This window comes from Staurois parvus, unplaced genomic scaffold (genome assembly GCF_062004578.1).
Source record: "Staurois parvus isolate SC_StPar_1 unplaced genomic scaffold, SC_StPar_1.0 ptg000048l, whole genome shotgun sequence".
Classification (NCBI taxonomy): Eukaryota; Metazoa; Chordata; class Amphibia; order Anura; family Ranidae; genus Staurois; species Staurois parvus.
This window is the reverse complement of record NW_028317844.1, coordinates 4808889-4829809: the sequence shown is the minus strand read 5'-3', so window position 1 is coordinate 4829809 and position 20921 is coordinate 4808889. Positions and strand designations below refer to the sequence as shown.

At 42.9% G+C, this 20921-nt stretch overlaps 1 protein-coding gene across 1 annotated transcript in view; it reads left to right on the top strand.

Annotated features, from left to right (window-relative positions):
* The first annotated feature begins 4002 nt into the window (after positions 1–4002).
* Positions 4003–20921, top strand: part of FOXO3 (forkhead box O3) — a 116491-nt gene continuing 99572 nt past the window's right edge. Inside the window, exon 1 of the mRNA XM_089664818.1 lies at positions 4003–4932. Coding sequence (XP_089520944.1) covers positions 4390–4932 — 543 coding nt within the window. The 5' untranslated portion in view covers positions 4003–4389. The remainder of the gene's footprint in view (positions 4933–20921) is intronic.

Here is a 20921-nt window from a genome sequence, read left to right as displayed (position 1 = left end):
GGAATTTTTTATTTTATTTTTACTAGTAATGGCAACAATCAGCGACTTATAGCGGGACTGCGGCGGGCATTCTGACACTGGGGGGAACTGACTTGGTGTTACTGACATCCCCAGTGACACCAATATAGTGATCAGTGGTAAAAAAAAGCACTCACACTGTACTAATGGCACTTGGCAGGAAGGGGTTAACATGAGGGGCAATCAAAGGGTTAAAGGTGTGCTGTTTTACACTGGCTGTGTCCCTGTGCTTTACTGTAAGCACAGCCATCCAAAGCAGTGTGCACAAGCTGACAGGGAGAACTGTTTTGTTTACAAACAGTTCTCCACGTTGGAGATGTCCCGGCAGGTGATTACTCGCTGGCGCCCGGTAATTGGCAGCCACGAATGGCGGCACGGGTAGGGCGTGCACGCCCCCTAACCGGAAATAGAAAATCATGTATATATACGTAATATAACAAAAATAATTTTGCGCTAAATGCCTAATAATCAGAGAGAATAAAGCAGCTGACCAGGGGCGGACTGACCATTTGGAAACTCGGGCACTGCCGGAGGGCCCGGAGTCAGTAGGGGGCCCCATGAGATGCCCCTGGTATCTTTTTCATAGGCTTTTTTGAGTATGGGCAAGGACACAGGGGCCCCATGATTCCCTATTGCCCGGGGGCCCCATGAGTTGTCAGTCCGCCCCTGCAGTTGACATAAAATTGCTGGCAACAATGAAGGTAAAAAACTATACAAAATGTAGCGCTTAATCTCTCATAACTGGCATACATAAAAAGAAATATTAAAAAGAAAAAGTCCTTAAAGTGATGGCAAAGTCCTTCATACATCACATTTTGGGAAAAGGTGATCAGTTGTCAGAAATAGATAAAATCCTCCACCAACACCATACACAGCCTCTTACCAGAGGGCAAGACCACAGGGCATGCAGTCTTACATGATCAATCACATGGAAGAGTAGGACCAGAAAACTTTTCCACCTGAAGGCACCTCCACAGCTCGCACCACAAAGGTTGTACTTCAAAATAGTGGTTTTGAAAACATAAAAGACAAAGTAAGGAACCACAGGGCTTCTCCACCAAAAAATAACTCCTCAGGCAGTAATGTAAGATTATACTTTGTTAGACCAACTCAGGATGTTAAGGTGCATGTAAAAGAGAAACAAAGGCTCCTCATGGCATAGTATTACGAAAAAGCAGTGTTTAATAGAAGAAATACACTTACAAACCGACAGTAGTAAAAGCATATGGGTTTGCCTATTGTTTCTAACTGACAAAATGGCCGCAGTACATGGCACGATGACATCAGAGGACGTAGCTTCACGCTATACGTGATTTTGCGCACCCATGCCGCCCTGTAGCAGTTTATTCGCTATAGGGCGCTCAGGAAGCGGTTAAAGCCCCATTCCAGAATAAATCTAAATACATTTTCTACCCTTTTAAAGCGGAACTAAACTCTCCTATCCTTTTCAGCCAAGGAAGCTACCATCTTAACCTCTGTTTGATCTTCAACTGCCATGATGCTGCACATGTGATCAGTTATGACACCAGACATTTAATGGTTTGACAGTTTGGTTCGCACAAACAAATGTGACAGTTAGTATTCCTGGAATATAACAGATTTTGGAAACTGTTCAATCAATGGGTTTAGTTCTGCTTTAATGCAGACTTATGCCAGCCATTCATGGGTCGAAATTCGACTGATTTTTCGTCCGAAAATCGGACCTAAGAATGATCGGCCGATTTTCGCTCTGTTAGTGGGTCAATGGCACCGGCCGATTTTCATGGTTCCTCCCCTTTTCAGTGATCAGGCATGTTGGAAAATTGTTGAAAAATGACCAATTTTCGACTCAACGATGGTCAAATCGTACGATCGTTTTTCCGAAAAGAATATGCGCATGAGCCATGACCTGGAAGGAACAGAAGTTTAATCTGTTATATGGGGTGAACTTTACGAGTTGGTCGGCCAATTTTCTAAATCATTGATGGCACCATAGGATTATCGAGCGAACGTTTTCGATTTTTGATTAGACGAAATCGAGGAAATAATGATTCTAGGTAACATTTAGACCTCATGCACTCTGGATGTTTTTACTACAGCTCGTAAGGGCGGTTGGCGTTCTTTTTTTTCTGCCTCTAAATGCCCCTCTGTGAGCCTACACAGCCTACGACTAACACGTGACTTCCTCAGGGTCTGAGTATTGGATAGCACTTTGTGTGTGTGTTTACTACATTGGGTCCAAATAGGACCACGTTTTTCATTTTCACAAGCTTTCAGGTCACTAGAAGATCCCAGAGGGGATCAGGTCACTATAGATTTATGGTTTTTTATGAATCACCATTTATGATTTTTATTATTATTTATAATATTTGATTATTATTCATTTATTTATATATGAGCGCTACACCACTTTATATATGTTTTAGCACCATTCACTTATAGGTATTAAGTTACGGGTACTAGCTGCCACTTTTGCTTTATTTTCCACTTCATAGCGCAGGAGGTTTATATTATTATCTTTAACTACATGAACAGAACTGTCATATTTTCCTTTAGCAAAAAAAAAAAGTTGCATGAAAGTAAATACTTTATTGGAAAAAAAACACAAAACACATCAAAAACGCACTACATGTTTCTGCTGCATGAAGTCTAATGAACCAAAAATGCACCGTGTTGTGTTTAACCTCCCTGGCGGTATGATTATTTCAGATTTTTGGTGCTGAAAGCAGTACCATTATTTTGCATGGAAATATGGCGTTTTTATATTGTAGGCCTGTAATTTTTAGGAATAACTCACTGAAATCTGTCCGAACAAGAGTCTAGTAATCATCCCGGGTATAATAAAACTTGAAACATGAAATCATAAATTATAATTTAATAAATAATCATAAAAAATAATAATATAATAATAAATTTAATTCAATAATATAATCAAACCAAAAACACTGAAATTTGAAATATAGCGCCAAGTTCGCACATCACTGAGCAAAGTCGCAAAATTGTTTTCAGTGTCTGATGACGAATTTCTCCACGAATCATTATCACTCAATTCTGCAAGTGGTTCTAATTTACTATCGCTGTTCTCTAGCTGCTCTAAAACCGCTTTTGACCTAAAGGAACGCTTTTTGGACACCATGGACGTTTCTAAGTTTCCAGGCAGAAAGAACAGTCAAAATGCAGGCAGGGCACAGGACAAAGCACTACGGATGCTCGCAGGGGACGGAACCCAGAAGACAGATACCGGCATCCGCCGGAGGACATTACAGGGAACACTGCAGGAGGGACATCGCGGGAGCGCAGGACAAGGTAAGTGATCGAGGGATCCCGGAGCAGCGTCTCATGGTATTCCCGAGTGTAGCTCAGGGTTACCGCTTGTGGTACTGAAACTTTACCCCGAGCTACACTCGGGAATACCGCCAGGGAGGCTATTCCCTTCGCACCTCTTGACTCTAAAATGAGTGACAACGGGAGGTGGGGCGGGGTTTAGGGTCATGCAACCACCGTGATTGGCTGTCACGGTGGTCACATGTTCAGAAAGCTCCCGACCGCAAATAGTGACCAGGACCTTTCTGTGAGGCACCGATGTGACGGGAGCGCACTCTTGGCACATCTTTTGTTTACATTGGCCCTCCGGCACCAAGGTCGAGCCGCCAAGAAGCTGCATGTTTGGGTACGCTTGGCACCAAGGAGTTAAAAAAGTCCCCGACCCTTTCCAAAAAACGCAAAACATATAGATGTGAACGTGTCCCACAGGAAGCCATGTTACATGGACTGTACTGAGTTTCTGCGACATGCACGCGTAGGTGTGAAGCAGGCCTGGCTCTGTAGTGTGTAGCTGTGCTTTGTGTACATTGAGTGCTCTGCATGACGTGTAACGAGCGAGGCACACAGGAGGAAGCCGGTGGAATGCGGCAGTGAAGGAGTGTGCCGTGTCTCCTCCCCTTCTCTGGCTCCTCCCAGTGGGCGGCCCCGGGTGCCGTTAGGTTGTGTGCCCCTGCGTGTGCCTCTCACTAGTGCTCCTGTGTGCTTGTCAGGAGGTGGAATGTGGAAGCTGTATTGAGGACCTGAGCATCTCCCCGGACTGTCAGTGTACTGTGAGGAGTCCTCCGGGGAGCCGCAGTCATTGGTGTGCGGGAACTGACAAGATGGCAGCAGCGGCAGAGTCGGGAGCACGGAGGTTATGTGCATAGTGGATGACAGCACCCCAACCCCGGGCTGTAGAGGCCGGGCTCCGTGTGCCCTGATGGGGGTGTTCCTAGCAGGTGAAGGGAAGTGAGCGGGGAGAATCGATCGCGGGACAAAGAGTCATCTCCGGGACGTCAGCTCCGCCATGGAGGAGCCCATCTAGAGCCCCGCAGCCACTGCCTGACATTCGGAACGAGGGAGCCCAGCATGGCCGAACCTTTATCCCCCGCCTCCCCCGCCCGCAACGTGGAGATCGACCCGGACTTCGAGCCGCAGAGCCGGCCCCGATCGTGCACATGGCCCCTGCAGAGACCCGACTCCCAGGCCAGCCCGGCAAAGCCCGGTCTAGGCGGAGAGGCCGGGGACGCGGCCATCCCGGAGGAGGAGGACGATGAGGAGGAAGTGGCGGCGGTGTCCGGGGACAGGGGCACCGTGCTGCTGGTGAGCGGAGCCGGTGGAGGAGGGGAGGTGGGGGCCATGACCGTCCTGGCCGCTCCGCTCGGCGGGGTGGAGGCGGCGCAGAGTGCTGTGGGCGGTACGGCCTCGGTAAGCGGGACCGGGGGGCAGCAGAGGAAGTGTTCATCCCGGAGGAATGCCTGGGGAAACATGTCCTATGCCGACCTCATCACCAGAGCCATCGACAGCTCCCCGGACAAGAGGCTCACCCTCTCCCAGATCTACGACTGGATGGTCCGCTCCGTGCCCTACTTCAAGGACAAGGGAGACAGCAATAGCTCGGCCGGCTGGAAGGTGAGACCCCTCCACACCACACACCTATCACTTCTCTTCACCCTCTGACCCCATAGCTGGAGATTTCCTTGTACTCCCTCTCCTGGAACCGGAAGTGAGCGCAAGTTGGAAGCACCCCCCTTAGCTGCTTGTCAACCAGACAAATTCTGACACTTCTTGCCTCATTTATTTATTTTTGCTAAAAAAGTACTTGGAACCCCCAAACTTTATGTATTGGGTTTTTATTTTTGCCCTAGAGCAGTGGTCTCCAAATTATGCCCCATTGTTGGTGTCAGTGTGAGGAAAAGTGCCTCATAGGCCGGATGTGGCCCTCTACTTGCCTTTATCTGGCCGTTGAGGCACTTTTCGTCCCACTGACACCAACAATGGGGCATAATTCCTACTACTGACATCAGCAATGGGGCCCACAGACCCCAAAAATGGGGACCCTATTGCTCCCACTGACACCAATGACACGGCTCTCAAACTGACACCAGCAATAGGCTGCTATTCCTCCCACTGACACCAGCAATGGGACACTTCCTCCCCCTAATAACAAAGATGCATTGTTTACTCCCACTGACACCAGAACAATTTCAACTCCCAATGGCCACAGACCGGCCCTCCCTAAAGTCTGAAGGACAGTAAACTAGCCTCTTGTTCAGAAAGTTTGGAGACCCATGCCCTAGAGCAGTGATCTTCTAAACGTCAGCCCTTTGCTTGCCCTTATCCAACCCTTGAGGCACTTTTTCCTCATACTGATTCAAGACACTATTCCTCCCACTGACACCAACAATGGAGTAAAATTACAGTTATTAACATCACCAATGGGGCCAAATGACACCAAAAATGGGGCCCTATTTCTCCCACTGACACCAACAGCAGGGCACTATTCCTCCCACTGACACCAATGACAAGGCACTCAAACTGACACCAGCGATAGGCTACTATTCCTCCCACTGACACCAGCAATGGGGGACTATTCCTCCCCTTAATACCAAAGATGCATTGTTTACTCCCACTGACACCAGAACAATTTCAACTCCTAATGGCCACAGACTGCCCCCCCCCCCCCAAAGTCTGAAGGATGGTAAAGTGGCCCTTTATTCAGAAAGTTTGGAGACTCCTGCCCTAGAGCAGTGGTCTCCAAACCGCGGCCCTTTGCTTGCCTTTATCTGGCCCTTGAGGCACTTTTCCTCTCACTGATTCAAGACACTATTCCTCCCCCTGACACCAGCGATGGGGCACTATTCCTCCCCCTGACACCAGCGATGGGGCACTATTCCTCCCCCTGACACTACACCAGGACATTTTCAACTCCCAGTGGCCACAGACCGGCCTCCCTAAAGCCTGTAGGACAATAAACTGGCCCTTTGTTCAGAAAGTTTGGAGACCCCTGCCCTAGAGCAGCCTTTTGCAACCTTTTCATCATACAGGAACCCCTGTCTCTGGTCTCAGGGAGTACCTGCTAAAAATGACTGTATATACAACTCAGGATACATTAGTGTGATGGTCAGTAGAAAGAATGTTCCTTACATTTGTGGGCATTGGGAAGAATTACCCCCTTAGAGCTAAACCCAGTACACACAGTGAGAATATCGGACAATTATTATTTTTTTTTTTTTGCGCTCATGCTAGTCTCCATATCACAAATGAAGAGGTTATGAAAATTCTCGTACAACAGAAAAAAAAAGTCGGAAGTGATGTTATGTATTATCAGACAAAAATCTACTGTTTAAATGACAATCGTACGATCCAGTATCCTACAGTACAAAGATCTGCGCTTGTCCCTTCTAGTAATTTTGGACAAAACCTGTGTACGAACGAGCAGATTATCATACGATCACTTTGCAAGCAATATTTTTCGTATGATTTTCTGATCCTGTGTACTAGGCTTTAAAGGAGGAATGGTGTCCGTAGGAACTTATCCGAGAGGCAGAAATTGCCCCTAGCAACCTCTGAAGGAACCCTGCCCTAGAGAATAAAATGATGGGTGTTGCACAGCAGTTTTTTTAGACACTTTTTTTTTTTTTTTTTATATATATACATACCGTATTTTCCGGCGTATAAGACGACCCCCTAACTTTCCAGTTAAAACACAGGTTTTGGGCTATACTCGCCGTATAAGACGAGCCCCAATTTTTGGGGTATATTTTTAAGTATAAAAAGTAGTCTTATACGCCAGAAAATACTGTACATTTTTGAAAGAATTTTAGTGAACACTGATACGATATAATTGGAGTTGTACTGTTGCTGATACTAAGCATTTGCACAAGTACAAAATGAATGGGCTCAAATCACACTGCCAAGTATCACATGTGATTTTGACAGTTCTGTGGTGCAATTCCTGTACAAAATCGCATGCAGGTTCCCCGCGATTTGAGCCCATACAAAATGAATGGGCTCAATTCACGCTGCAAAGAATCTCATGCAATTTTAACAATTATGCGGTGTGATTCCTGTCTGAAATCGCATGCAGTTTCCCTGTGGGTGCGGTATGCTTTTATCCATACAAAATGAATGGCTCAAATCGCACTGCGAAGAATCACATGTGGTTTGAACCGTTATGCAATGCGATTCCTGTCTGAATTCGCATGTGGGTACGATTTAAGCCATACAAAATTAATGGTGCAAATCGCACCGCTCCCACGGGGAAACCGCATGTGATTCCAATGGGAATTTTACTGCATCTTGTTCAAATCGCATGTGATTCTTTGCAGTGTGATTTGAGCTCATTCCTTTTGTATGGGCTCAAATCCCACCGCAAAAGTATCACGGCATTTGTACGATTACTTGTGTAAATGCTTCATATTGGCACCGATACCAGTATCGGTACAGCCCTAAATATAATGCCAATGTTTTTTAGGTAAAATCTAAAAGATGTTACACCAAGTAAATGGATGCCAAACATGTCACACTTTAAAATTGCTGATGGAAAAGCGTCAAACAGTAATGTAAATTATCCATAGGTGACACTTTAAAAATCTTTACAGGTTACCAGTTTAGAGTTACACAAAAGGTCTGGTGCTGGAATTATTGCTCTCACTCTGATATTCGCTGCGATACCTCAATTGTGTGATGCAATCACTGTTTACATATGCATGCAGGACCATTGCATGCATTCACCTTTGCATGTGCGCACGGGGGCGCTTTAAATTTTTTACCCCCTTTGTGCCCAGGCCAGTTTTCAGCTTTCAGCACTTTCTCACTTTGACAATTGCACAGTGAAGCAGCACTGTACTCGTGAAGTTTTTATAATTTTTTTTTCACACACAGTGCTTTCTTTTGGTGGTATTTAATCACCACTGGGTGTTTATTTTTTTGTGCTATAAACAAAACAAAAAAAGCACAAAAAATTTAAAGAAAGAAAAGTTATTTTTTTTTATAAAATATTGCAAATAGGTAATTTTTCCTCCAGCACTGATGAGGCAGCACTGATGGGCACAGGCTGCACTGATGAGGTGGCATTGATGCAGGCACTGCTGGTTACTGCTGGGTGGCACTTATCGGGGCACTGATCGCCCTGATGATCAGTGCCGATCTCCTCTGACAGCTGCTTGGCAGAACTTCACAGCGTGAGGAAAGTGCTGGCGATAACCAGCAACTGTATTTACTCTGTGATCTGCTGTGTCATTGGACACAGCTGATCACGTGGTAAAAGGTAGCTGTGATTGGCCTTCTACCTCATCACATGATCAGCTATGTCCATGGGACACTGGGTAACCGTGCTGTAGTCGTCATTCGGCTATAGCATGTTTACCAAGTGGTTGAAAACATTTTTCGATCACTTTTTTATTACTGTCACAAGGAATGTAAACATCCCTTGTGACTGCAATAGGCAGTGACAGGTCCTCTTTATGGAGAAATTTTGGATCTACACCACATATCTCTCCTCTGGCCTCCAATGCATCTGATTGGACACAGATCGGGCTGATTGGCCGCTTCACTGGCCAGTAAACAAAGAGCTGAAACTGATTAAATTGTCATTGCTTCCGGTTTCTGACGCAACACAGTGGGAGGAACAGCTTCAGTTCCTCTTACTGTGAGCTGGATGTCGCCAGTCGCATGCTTAGCGGGCTCCCCGATCAATCGTGCAGAAGGTTGCAGGCAAAGAGGTGGTGGTAGGACCGAACGTCCAGTGAAATTGCTTTGGCAATCCGACTGGAAGTGGGAGCAGGTCCCCCCCCCCCCCCCCCCCCAAAAAAAAAAAAAAAAAAATCTCAAAGTGTTTGAGGAGGACATAAAGTGTAAACGTTGGCCACTCGATGGATTTACTTTCCGGTTCAATTCTTTATTGGCTACATATTCACGAGCACAGGGTGTATATTTTGGCTATTGCAGATTGCAGCCAGTAAATATTTGCACCAGAGTACACAGAGTGGCTGGCCTTTTCTTAAGCCTCGTACGCACAATGAGAATATTCTACAAATGATAGTTTTTTGATACCAGACTAGCATGCAAAAAAGTATGAAGTTGCTAGAGTTATGAAAACTCTCGTAAGACCGAAGACCACTTCCTGCGATGATGCATTGTTTTTTTTGTTTATGGACAAATATTGTACTGGGTACACAAAAAATGTTTCATCTGTTATCGTACAAAAAAAGTTAATACTTGTTCCTTTTTTGGATATTTTCACATGAACTGTCATGATTGGCTCTCCAAAGCTGTGTAGTAATAATAATCAGATTATCGGACAATTGCTCTAAAACCCGTATTTTGTGGCTGATTTGCTCATAGTATGTACTAGGCATAACTACGGATTAAACGCATCCGGGACAGAACATCCCAGCCAGAGCACCGGTCTTCAGATGTAAATCCTGAATGACGCAGTCGAGCTATAGGTGCTCAACCTGTGGCCCCACAGTTGTTGCGGAACTAGGAGTCTCATCATGTCTCTGCCTTTGGGAGTCATACTTGTAACTGTCAGCCTTGCAATGCGTCATGGGATTTGTAGTTTTGCAACAGCTGGAGGGCCACAGGTTGCGCACCCGTGAGCTAGGGTATTGTCTTTTCATACAGCAGAACTTCCCCTTTTTTAGGGTGAAGTTCCGCTTTAATAAACAGCCTATGCTAAGGCTACATTTGCACTTTTGCATTTTCAGAACAGAAAAAAACGCACAGGGAGCGAAGTGTTTTGCTGCACACTTTGGAACCGACAGATGCGCATTGAACAAAAAGTGCAATGTTCCCAGAAATCAGCGGGAGCTTTTGACACATTTGTCAAGCGTAGGGCAGCCCATTCAAGTGAATGGGTCGCCCTATGCACAATGTGTGGAAACATGAAAGAAAAAAAAGCGTTCCAGCTTCATGAAGTGTAAGTGGGGCCCAAACCTGTCCATACACTACAGTGTTTTTGGTTCAGCCAGCTGGCTGATTGAAAAAATGAACTTAATACTCCATCCACATGTTCAAGATGGATGGGGAAATCCTCCCTGTTGTGTCATTGTATTCTGATAGCGGGACTCCCCCCACCTTCAGAATGCATTGATCAGCGCTGCAGCCCATTGGCTGATCGAGCACTAATGCACTGATCGAGCAGAAATATTCTAGCAAGCCTATTCATAAAAATTGATCAATAGATTGACCTCTCATGAACATGCACAGCCATATGTGAATTAAAATTCGTCCAGTTCCTGCCAAACCTGCTAAATTCTGATCCATATACGGCTAGCTTAAGGCCCCATTCATACCTGTATGTTTTATGTGCATATTAAGTGTAACCTATTATAAAAAGTTCTGCATTCATCAATACATAGGTCTATAGAGTTCACTGGTAATTCATCTAAAACGCACCACACAGATGTGAACCAGCCCTTACTAAAGAGCAACTGCTCTAGGGATGATTTTGCTGTTAAACTTTTGTGCCGGGGTATGTTCCAATAATCTGCTCATACAACCACCGAATTCTGCATTGTAATCTGCCACCGCACGCCAAGTACCATGTCACCAGCTTTCTTTCTGACGTCATCAGGAACCAGCTTCTGGGTTCTTGGTGACATATTGACAGATCTGCCCTTCTCCAGGCTAATGCTTTCTAGGAAATGTGATGGGCTCCAGGCTTCTAGAGCTTTTTTGGGAGTCAAGGTTTGTGTTTAAATGTATTTAGGGTAGACTTATAAAGAGTAACACACTACTTTGCTATATTTCTTTACACTCACTGGGCTGTCCTGTGATCTGCGCTCCACCATTTTTATGGTAATGGAGATGTAACCTTCCCGGGGGGACGTTGAGGCCCTGGCTGCATCTCCAGTGCCTGCTGGTTGCCAGGAATAATCTAAAAGCTGGCCATGCGCTGATCAAAATTTGTTCAGTGTGTGGGCTTCGTCACTGCACAGAAGTTGCTTGTTTAACCATTTGCCTGCCAGGCACTTTTACCCCCTTCCTGCCCAGGTCCATTTTCAGCTTTCAGCGCTGTTGCACTTTAAATGACAATTGCTCGGTCGTGCAACACTGTACCCATATGAAAATTTTTTTCACACAAATGTAATCACTATTGGGTTTTTTATTTGTGCACTATAAACAAAGAGTGAAAATTTTGAAACCGGTTTCTTTGTTTCTATTATAAAATTTTGCAAACAGGTAATTTTTTCTCCTTCACTGATATGAGTTGACAGGGTGGATTTGATTTAAATCAAACTAGTGATTTAAATCGTGATTTAAATCAGTCAGTAAGGCTTTATTTAAATCATAGTTTTCTACATAAAGACTAATTCTTGCTGGTATAACTTTAATATGCAAGTAGATGAAGATTTTTAGAATAACAACTTTTCATATTAGTTTTTTATCCCCAGTTTAATAGGTTAATCATTCATATTTGGACAACTTTTCTGTTGTACTTAGGAAGGAGAAAAATAATCATTACCTTAACAATTTAAATAGATTTATTCAACTGAAACAATAACATTCCAGCATATGTTATTTGCTTAAACATCCATGTTTGTTAACTAATTTGGCTAAACAAAATATATATATTTTAAGAAATTTAGACTGTCAGCCCCTTCCTCCTCACACTTGGCTTCACCTTCTTCTTGTGCAGATCTATTCTACTCCAAACAATCAGAAAAATATTGTTTCTATTCTATTCACTGAATTTCTTGAAACTTAGCACTGAAGGGGTTGATTCTGTATTCATAGGTTTGTAGAAGTTAGGATTAAGGTCTTTTTCTTAACTCTGTTCATGTTATAACATTTTTGCTGTGAACAAGAGGCATGTGATCTCCGCTGAGTCAAATTCAGTTTTGAGAACTGCAAAAGTAAACCAAGCATCTGTGATAATATCTTGTAGGCAGAGAAACTGCCCAATAATCTTACAAAAACCTCTGGAAGAGCATGACATTGTGAATGGATTAATGAAATTTATTTACCAAAAATTAAACATATACAGCCTTATTCTACATAATTAAAAAAACTAATCTTTATTTCATAATGGAATAACCTTTTGGATGGTAATATATTTTCCTCAAAAAGCATTTTATTTAAAAAAAAATCTGATTTAAATAAAAAAAATCAGATATTTTTTTTTTTTTTTTAAATCATTGATTTTTATCCACCCTGTGAGTTGACGAGGCTGCATTGATGGGCACTGATGGCACTGATAGTTGATACTGATGGGTACTACAGGTAGCACTGATGGGCAGCACTTTTAGGGCTACACTGATAATTGGTGCCCTGATTATCGGTGTAGATGTCTTTGACAGTTGCCGGTTACTGGCAGTACTTTCCTCACGCTGCCACAGCTGTGGCAGCGTGAGGAAAGTACTGCCGATAAATGGCAAGTGTATTTACATAGTGGTCATCTGTGATTGGACACAGCTGATCACGTGGAAAAAGGCCGCTGTGCTTGGCCTTTTACCATGTCATGTGATCAGCTATATCCAAAGGACACAGCCATCACAGACCTTGTCGGGTGCACGCTGCTGGGGGCTCGTTCTGGAAGGATGTCATATGACGCCCTCCCAGAACTAGACGACCGCGCTGTAGTCGTCATTTGGCTATAGCACGGTAGTAAAGTAGTTAATCAACTTCTATCAAAGGGAGATGTTGTTGGGTCAGCGGCTGCAGTCATTGGTCAGTGTATTCTGACAGCAGAGAGTGCCACTCTCAGAATACAATGCCCCAGCAGGGGTAATTCCTTGTTGTGTGGATGGAGGAATCTGCTTGTTTGTTTTCATTCAACCCCCTGGCTTAATGAGAACCTGTGCATGGCCATCTTAACTTAACCTCTTCCTGCCAGGAATGCAGCCTCTTGGCAGGTGGACTTTAACTCTGAGAGGCTGCATGTATGTGGCCCTGTGTAAACAGTTTTTTTGTGTGCTGAGTTTATTGGCAGGGACTGGAAAGCTGTTGATGCATACTTGTGATCGGGAGCTTTCAGATCATGTGACTGCCATTCACAGCAGTCACATGATCAGAAGGCATTCCTCTGCCTCCTGGCATTTAAAACAGATTAAAGGGCTGGGAGGCAGTGGGAAGGGGTTAACATACATCTTTTGAATTTACATGTGACTTAATTCTACTATACACTAGTAGCATTTCAAACGAACATTCCTACAAACTTCAACATCAGTACATTCAATGACATGACTGATGTCTTTTGAAAGTACTTTCTAAAATGTTTGATTTTAGAATGGATGAAAACCACATGCCCTGTTTAAACATTTGTTCATTCTAAAAAGTTTACTATTCTGCTCCTTTCTCATCACAGCAGGTGAAAATGAGTGTAGATTTGACAACACTAACATTCTTAAACTTAATATTGTCTAAGACCAGCCTTAGGCCTTGTCTGCTCTTGTGCCCCTTGACATGGCTGTATGCAACTGTATGCGTCTGTACCAAACGAGCTTGTGTTTATTTTGGTTTTTTTTGGTTTTTTGTTTTTTTTGCAAGCCTCTTGCCACCAGCAGCACAAATGGCTTTTAAAAAATATTTGTAAACAAACAGATTGCCTTGGAAAAATTACATTGCCCTAGTCTGGGGCACCTCTTGGTGGCACAGGGGATGTCCCTTTTTGTCTCATGGGATAGCTGGGCACTCAAATTCCCATTCGCATGCACATTTGCAGTGGGTTGGCGTGTGTCCTCAGAAGTTTATGCTCCTAGCTTTGCAGAAACAAATGATATTCCCTGTGCCTTTCGAAAATGTCACAAACCAGGGCCGTTTAAGTAACTTTTTTTTTTTCTTTTGTGGGTGATTTGTTTGTTTTTATGGCTTTTTAAATCAGTTGTGTTGGGAGGAGATCAGGAGGCTTGCAAAAAAGTCAGTGCAGGAAAGCCCTTGCACTACCTTTGTGCATGGATTTAAAGGAGCTTGTACAGCCAGATTGTAGTGTATGGTCAGTCTAAGGAATATTCCCTCTTAAAGCTGGGTACACACTGTAAAAGCAATCTGAAGGAAATACGAGGAACTAGTGGTTCGTATGAGGAACTACTGGTCAGTTTTCTGATCGTTGGTATCATGCTTTTGGCAGCTGATTACAATTGCTCAGATGGGAAAAAAGAAAACCCAAAAAACAAAGGTGCAAACTGGAAATTTTTTATTGCACATGAACACAATGTCCAGTTTGCGCTCAGTGTGTACAGTAATTTGGAAACAGAAAAAAACAAGCATGATCAGAAGCAAAAAAAAAAAACCCAGAAGAAGGTGGCAATGAAAATATAAATAATTCACAAGAGAACGTTTATGGTCACCATACACATTTTACAATCTGCTTTAAATTTACCAAACCTATGTAATATGAGGACCTGTCTAAGCTATCCAATCCGTTTGCACCTACTGAGACGGGCCGATACATAGGTGTTGGTAGAGCTAAATGAGTTTGTACAGTCAGCCTAAGGACTCTCTACTGATCTATTGTCGGGTCAACCGTTTGAAATCTCCTTCATTTCACAGTGGTGACCAGGCTAAATAGAGATGGTGAATCTCTCCAGCAGGGACATACAGTGAATGAAACCCTGACAGATATTTTAATCCTCCTGTGCTCCCCCCCCCCCCTCAAAAAAAAAAAAAGTTTAGGGCTTTAGATAAACATTTTTGCCTTGGGAATACATAAACCCTGATGGAGCACTGTGCTGAACTGACCTTGTGATGACCAGTGACTGTTGTCACTTGTACAGTCTAGCAAGTGATTGCGGGAAAAGCTGACTTTTTATCTATCTGGATCTATCTAATCCTCTCACATAAGAACAATGTGCAGTAAATGTGCACTGTATATAAAAACAAACACACTTATGGAATGGGTGTTTTTGTTATTTCTTTGTAAAATGGGCTTCAGAGAATGTGAAATATTAGGAATCTATTCTTTCCTGAAAATGATTTTCTTACATTTAGAGTAAAAGTTTTCGCACATGAGCGAAATGGCAGAGAGAACTCACAGTAACTGTATGGTAACCAGCACAGTTGCAGTATTCATTCACAAGATCTGTGAATGGATAAACTACAAGTCCCATCTGCCACTGTGGCAAAGAGCATTCTAGTTCTCAAGTAGATAACACTTGTACATACTTATTACAGGCCATATAGTCTTGTGATTGAAAATCCTGTGGATCTCTTTAGCTTTGGATCTACTAGAAATATATATACCATATACCATGCTACGCCCCGTTAAAGTCTATGGGGCCAAAAATGCAGAACTGTGCCTCAAGAAACTGTACATTTTCAAACTTCGAGCATGACCCCTCAAACCAATTACTTCAGTGGGGACAGACACCATAGGAAACAATGGCAAACTTCATAAACCTTGAAGCATGTCTAGAAAAGTGCTTCAAAAAGCTCAGGTGTGAAGTGAGCCTTATAGCGCAGAAATAACTGTGCTGAGTGCAGTGATGCTAACAAACCAGCCAGTTTTCTTTATGTTCATCTCGTTTCAGTAAGCAAAAACCTGATTGGCTGCTGGAGATTGCTGCACTTAGAGCACGTTGTCCTCGCTTATTAAACAAGCCTGATAGTTTAATCTGTGGGCAGAAATGGGTAAAGCTGCTATAACAAGGTAAACATAAACAAAGCAATTCTAACAGATTTAGCATGAAATACAAATGCGTGAGGAAGGAAGTTCACTATATCTTATGTTGTAAACTGCAAACTGGTGGCGCTATATAAATACTGTATAATAATGTGTTTTGGGTTTTTTTTTCTATTTCCATTAGTGCAGGATAGAGATGCCGTGACTGGTGTTTTGTGATGGACACTACCTTTTTTTTTTTTTTTTTTTTTTTTTTTTTTTTTTTTTTTTTTTTTTGCAATTTTAGAGTTCTGCCCCATTGGTAGATACAATCAATACGGTACATGTAGTCCAAATTTATAACATACAGTCTTGACGGGACTTAGCAGAGAGGTGGATTTTCATTATTGTACAGAATATAGCAACAGTCAAAGCTTGCTTTTAACATCTTACATACACAGTTTATAAGATCACGCTGAGTTTGTCATGCAGAATGTGGTTGACTGGGTCCGTGACAGTTGACAGATTTACAAACCCCCAAATAGCTTTTTGACCATCAAGATGCAATTGCAGCTGGTGATTCATTATAATGACCAATCACTTTCCATTTCTCGAGAGACAGCTTACCCTGATAGGCTGTTCCAGCACTAATCCAGTCAGTTGTGAGGCATAGAATGTGTATACATAAGCTTGTACGCTGTGTTAAAGCATGGTTCTTATAAGGGATGAAGTCGTGTAGGGGGTGTGGTGTGTTTTTTTTTTTTTTTTTTTTTTTTTTTTAATACCACTTGTTCCAATTGTCCACATTTTGTATTTTTTGTTTGTTTAGCAGACCTAAATAAAAAAAAAAAAATACCACTTGCATGGTTGTCCACATTTGTATTTCATTTTTGCATTTTTTTTTTTTTAATCTAAAAGCTGTCTAATAGAGACTTTACTACTTTACTAGATTTCAAATTATTGGCTACAAAATTAAAAAGATCAATGGAGCTGGCCAGGGAAACTCTGAGAAGGGGCATGATGTATCTTGAGAGGTCCAACATATACTTGTACAAGAGGACAAAACTTCTGTGATTGTGGCTTGTGTCTGTATTTGGACGCAAGTCCTGCACTGGAAATGTGATTAAGAATGCTTTTTTTTTTATTTTTATTTTTTTTTTTTTTTTTTGGTTTTTTCTCCTATTCATGCTCCTGGTGAGTTTAGACCAACAATTTGGTGCAAAGGAAAAATCTGTGTGTGGTTTTGTTTTTTTTTTTTTTATACAGTAAACCTTCAAAGTTTGGCTTGCTAGATTTAAGCCTCGTTCACATGGGTGTACTACAGCCTACACCCAAGCAGGGGATGTTTGCATGCACAAGGCTACACACGAGTTCTGTGTAGGCAGTCCCATTCATGTCAGTTGGGATGCAGGTGCACAGTCCCAAACGGTGTGTTTTGAGGTCTTGCACCTCCACAGCTATCTGTTTGGCTGTCCCAGTTATTGAATGGAGCTGGCTGTGGATTAATGGAACACCAGTGCAGGCAGACCTGGACCTCACACTTTGGTATGTTGTGGTACACCTGTGTGAATGAGGCCTTCAATACAAGTTGGTGTCTGATTTTTAAAGATGGTTAACTTGCAATGTATGGTTTTCAGATTGCGTTTGGGGTATCTAGAACATGTATATGTCTCCTTTTTTACATTTGCCTCATACCATAAAAGTATGGGAATGCAAACTGTGTATTTAAAAGTGAATAATCAGTTGAAAATATGAGATACTATAATTTAAATAAATGCTGACCATGGCTCTCCAGTCACTCTGCCCTCCCTCTACCAATCAAATCCCCGCTGCCTCCTACTGAGCCCCTACATCAGAAAGCTTGTCCCCTGACCACACTCCTTGCGGTCATCCCTCCCGAACAGGCTGCTGGGCTTCTCCATCCCTATACATGTGATGGCATCACCTTGCGGTTTTTTTTTTTTTATGGTTCTGTGATGTCTGCCACCTTCTGCTTTTCTTCCTCCGCTCTGGACACAAGTGCTGGCAGCCCAACCTGGGTGGCGTCCACAGGGGAGACGTGAATACAGGTCAAAAACGGCCTACAGAAATGGTTCCCAGTCTGTGTACTCTGCAGTTTTTATACAGGCTTTTGCAGGGAGCCACGGTCAATGAACACAGCAGGTTTTGCCGCAAAGCTAGATCCAGGCATGGTGTTTTTGAGCTACAAACAGTGACCTTGGGGATGCAAACTGACCACGCAAGCACAGATCCATTTCTCTGCTTTGTGTGGTCAGTTAACAAGGTGGGGGGGGGGGGGGTGGACTGGCTAGATCAAACAGGTATTTGTTGGAACCTACCTGCTGTTGCTTCCCTTCTGCTTTTGTGCCACCTGCCGCTGTGATAAGGGGTGGCGTTCAGATGCAGCTCCTCTTGGTGTTCTCTGTGTACTGTAGTAGCATGTAAGGCAAGTAAACAGATTGTAAACAAACAGCACAGTGCTGCTAAGACTGACAGCATTATCTTGCAAGCCACTGCCCAGTAGGGAGTGGCAGTGGGTGGGTTCTGTAATGGCTAGAGAATTTGCCTTTTGCCGTCAACCAATAAAGGCAGACCTTATGGGGAACTGGTCTTTCATCATACCCACCAGGCTCTGCCTACTGTAAGGTGTGTGTGTGGTGGTTTGTGTTTTTTTTTTTTTTTTTTTTTTCGTTAAATCATTGCTTGTGACTTAGAACTGAATTAAATACAAAACACAGCAAGAAATGTAAGCACACAGACTCAACCCCTGATAACTGTGGCCTGTCTGTACAAAAAGTTGGTCTTAATTACCTTCAGTTACATGTTCTATGAACTGACAGTAATTCTATTTGAGCCTCAATAAACACTGATGTGGTGAGTGAATCGCAGCAATTCCTGTGTTTCCCACATCATATCAGAATTCATGTGAACCGCTGCGGGGTGTAAAAGTTAACGACACCCTAAAAATGGTTCACAAAATACAGTGCGAATGACTGATTGAATTTGATCACATGGGTGTGAACACCATGGGATCCAAACCTAATTATCACCCATTTGATCTGATTCCAATGCGGAAAAAAAAACATTATGCGCGCACCTTTTTCGTGCGGGTGTGATTTGATCCATACAAAATGAATTGGCTCAAATCTCACTGGAAAGAATCGAGTGATTAGAACAAGAATGCCGTCCGAATCGCATGCGGTTTCCCAAAACACAGTGTGAACCAGCACTGAATATGCTGTGCCCATAGCAATCATTATAAAAATGATGCAAACGCGTGGGCAGATACCTGCATCCTAGGCATTTTGTTCCTAAAATGGCAGTACCACTTGATAGTGTTCTGCGCCATGCAGCTGCAGCATGTCTGTTGAAGAGGATGTTTTTTGTTTTTTTTTGTTTTTTTTTGTTGGTTTTTGTTTTCCAGGCTGGAGCCAGCATGGCTGGATGCTGCACATACACCTTTGGTGCACTAAAACTCTGGGATTGGAGGCACGGCTGCTAGCCACTGCATGCAAGGGACTTTAGTTGCATGATTTTGCAACCTTGTCAGTGAAGTGTGTTCCTAGGATTGTCCCTAGTTGTAAGGCTTTGTGGGGAGAAGTGCTGTGCACGCATGCGTGGGTAGACTCCAATGGAGAAGCCATCTGCATGTACATGAGTATGGCTGCGTAAAGACGTTCACTGGTATAGGAGGGCTGTACACTGCATTGAGGGGTGGGTTACACAGGGCCTGCTAATTGTCTGTTCATAAGGCCTAACAGAACTTTCTGCTGTACATGCATCTCAGTCTTGTGAGCTCTGTGCAGAGGGTTTTTTGCAACATTATAAAACATTTATTCTACAAGTTGACAAGTTGATTAGGTAGGGCTTGAACTCATGACCTGTGATCTGCTTCAGGGTATTCTCAAGTATTTGATTAGATATACAATATCTGTTCTGTGTACAACTAGTTAGCTGGAGACGTCTACAGTAGCATGAATATAATCTAGAGACGTCTAAAGTAGCATGAATATAATCTAGAGACGTCTACAGTAGCATGAATATAATCTAGACGTCTACAGTAGCATGAATATAATCTAGAGACGTCTACAGTAGCATGAATATAATCTAGACGTCTACAGTAGCATGAATATAATCTAGAGACGTCTACAGTAGCATGAATATAATCTAGAGACGTCTACAGTAGCATGAATATAATCTAGAGACGTCTACAGTAGCATGAATATAATCTAGAGACGTCTACAGTAGCATGAATATAATCTAGAGACGTCTACAGTAGCATGAATATAATCTAGTATCTTCTTCCCTTTTTTTTTTTTTTTTTTTTTTTTTTTCCTCCTCTTCTCTGCCTTTTTTACTGAACAAGCCACACAAGCCTAAAGGTATAAAAACAAATTAAATTTTAATGAGGTTTTAAGTTCCAGTGAACATTCGGGTGGATAGTAGATAAAAATGACGTATTTTTCAGACCTCAGCAGAAGTCTGGGACGACTATGAACTGTTTTTGGGCTGGAGTGCCATTTTCATTATAGAGGCATTTCATCTGGGCTTAAACTAAGTGTGATATCAAAGTGTTGTGCTCTCCACATTTCACATGGATTGTGTTTGGAAAGCAGGCAAAGACATTGTGTCCTGGTCTAACAGAAGTAAATCCCTCACACAGACTTTTTTTGGCGGTTATATAAATTTGGAAGAACTCTGTATTTCGTCATCTTTTTGGATTAAAAGTATAACCATTACACTGGTGTTAGTGACGAACTTGTATTAGTAGTGTTCACATTAATAATGTGATGAGCTCTTTTTCCTGCACTTGTGTTTGTTATCTATGGGATGCCTTGGGAACCCTAAAATGTGGGGCGAAATGGTAAACGGTCTGCTGAGTCAAAGCAATTTGGAGCTAGTTGCTGTTGCGTAAAGCTAGAGTACTGCATGAATGGAGGATAGGCAAAAGAATGAACAGTCCACCTCCATTCATAGAGCTCTTTTTGTTGGAAGCAATTGTACAGCTTTTGTAACTGGAGGAGCAGGGCACCTTTTTGACGAGTGCCCATGACGGGTCCAACGCCTTGTATTA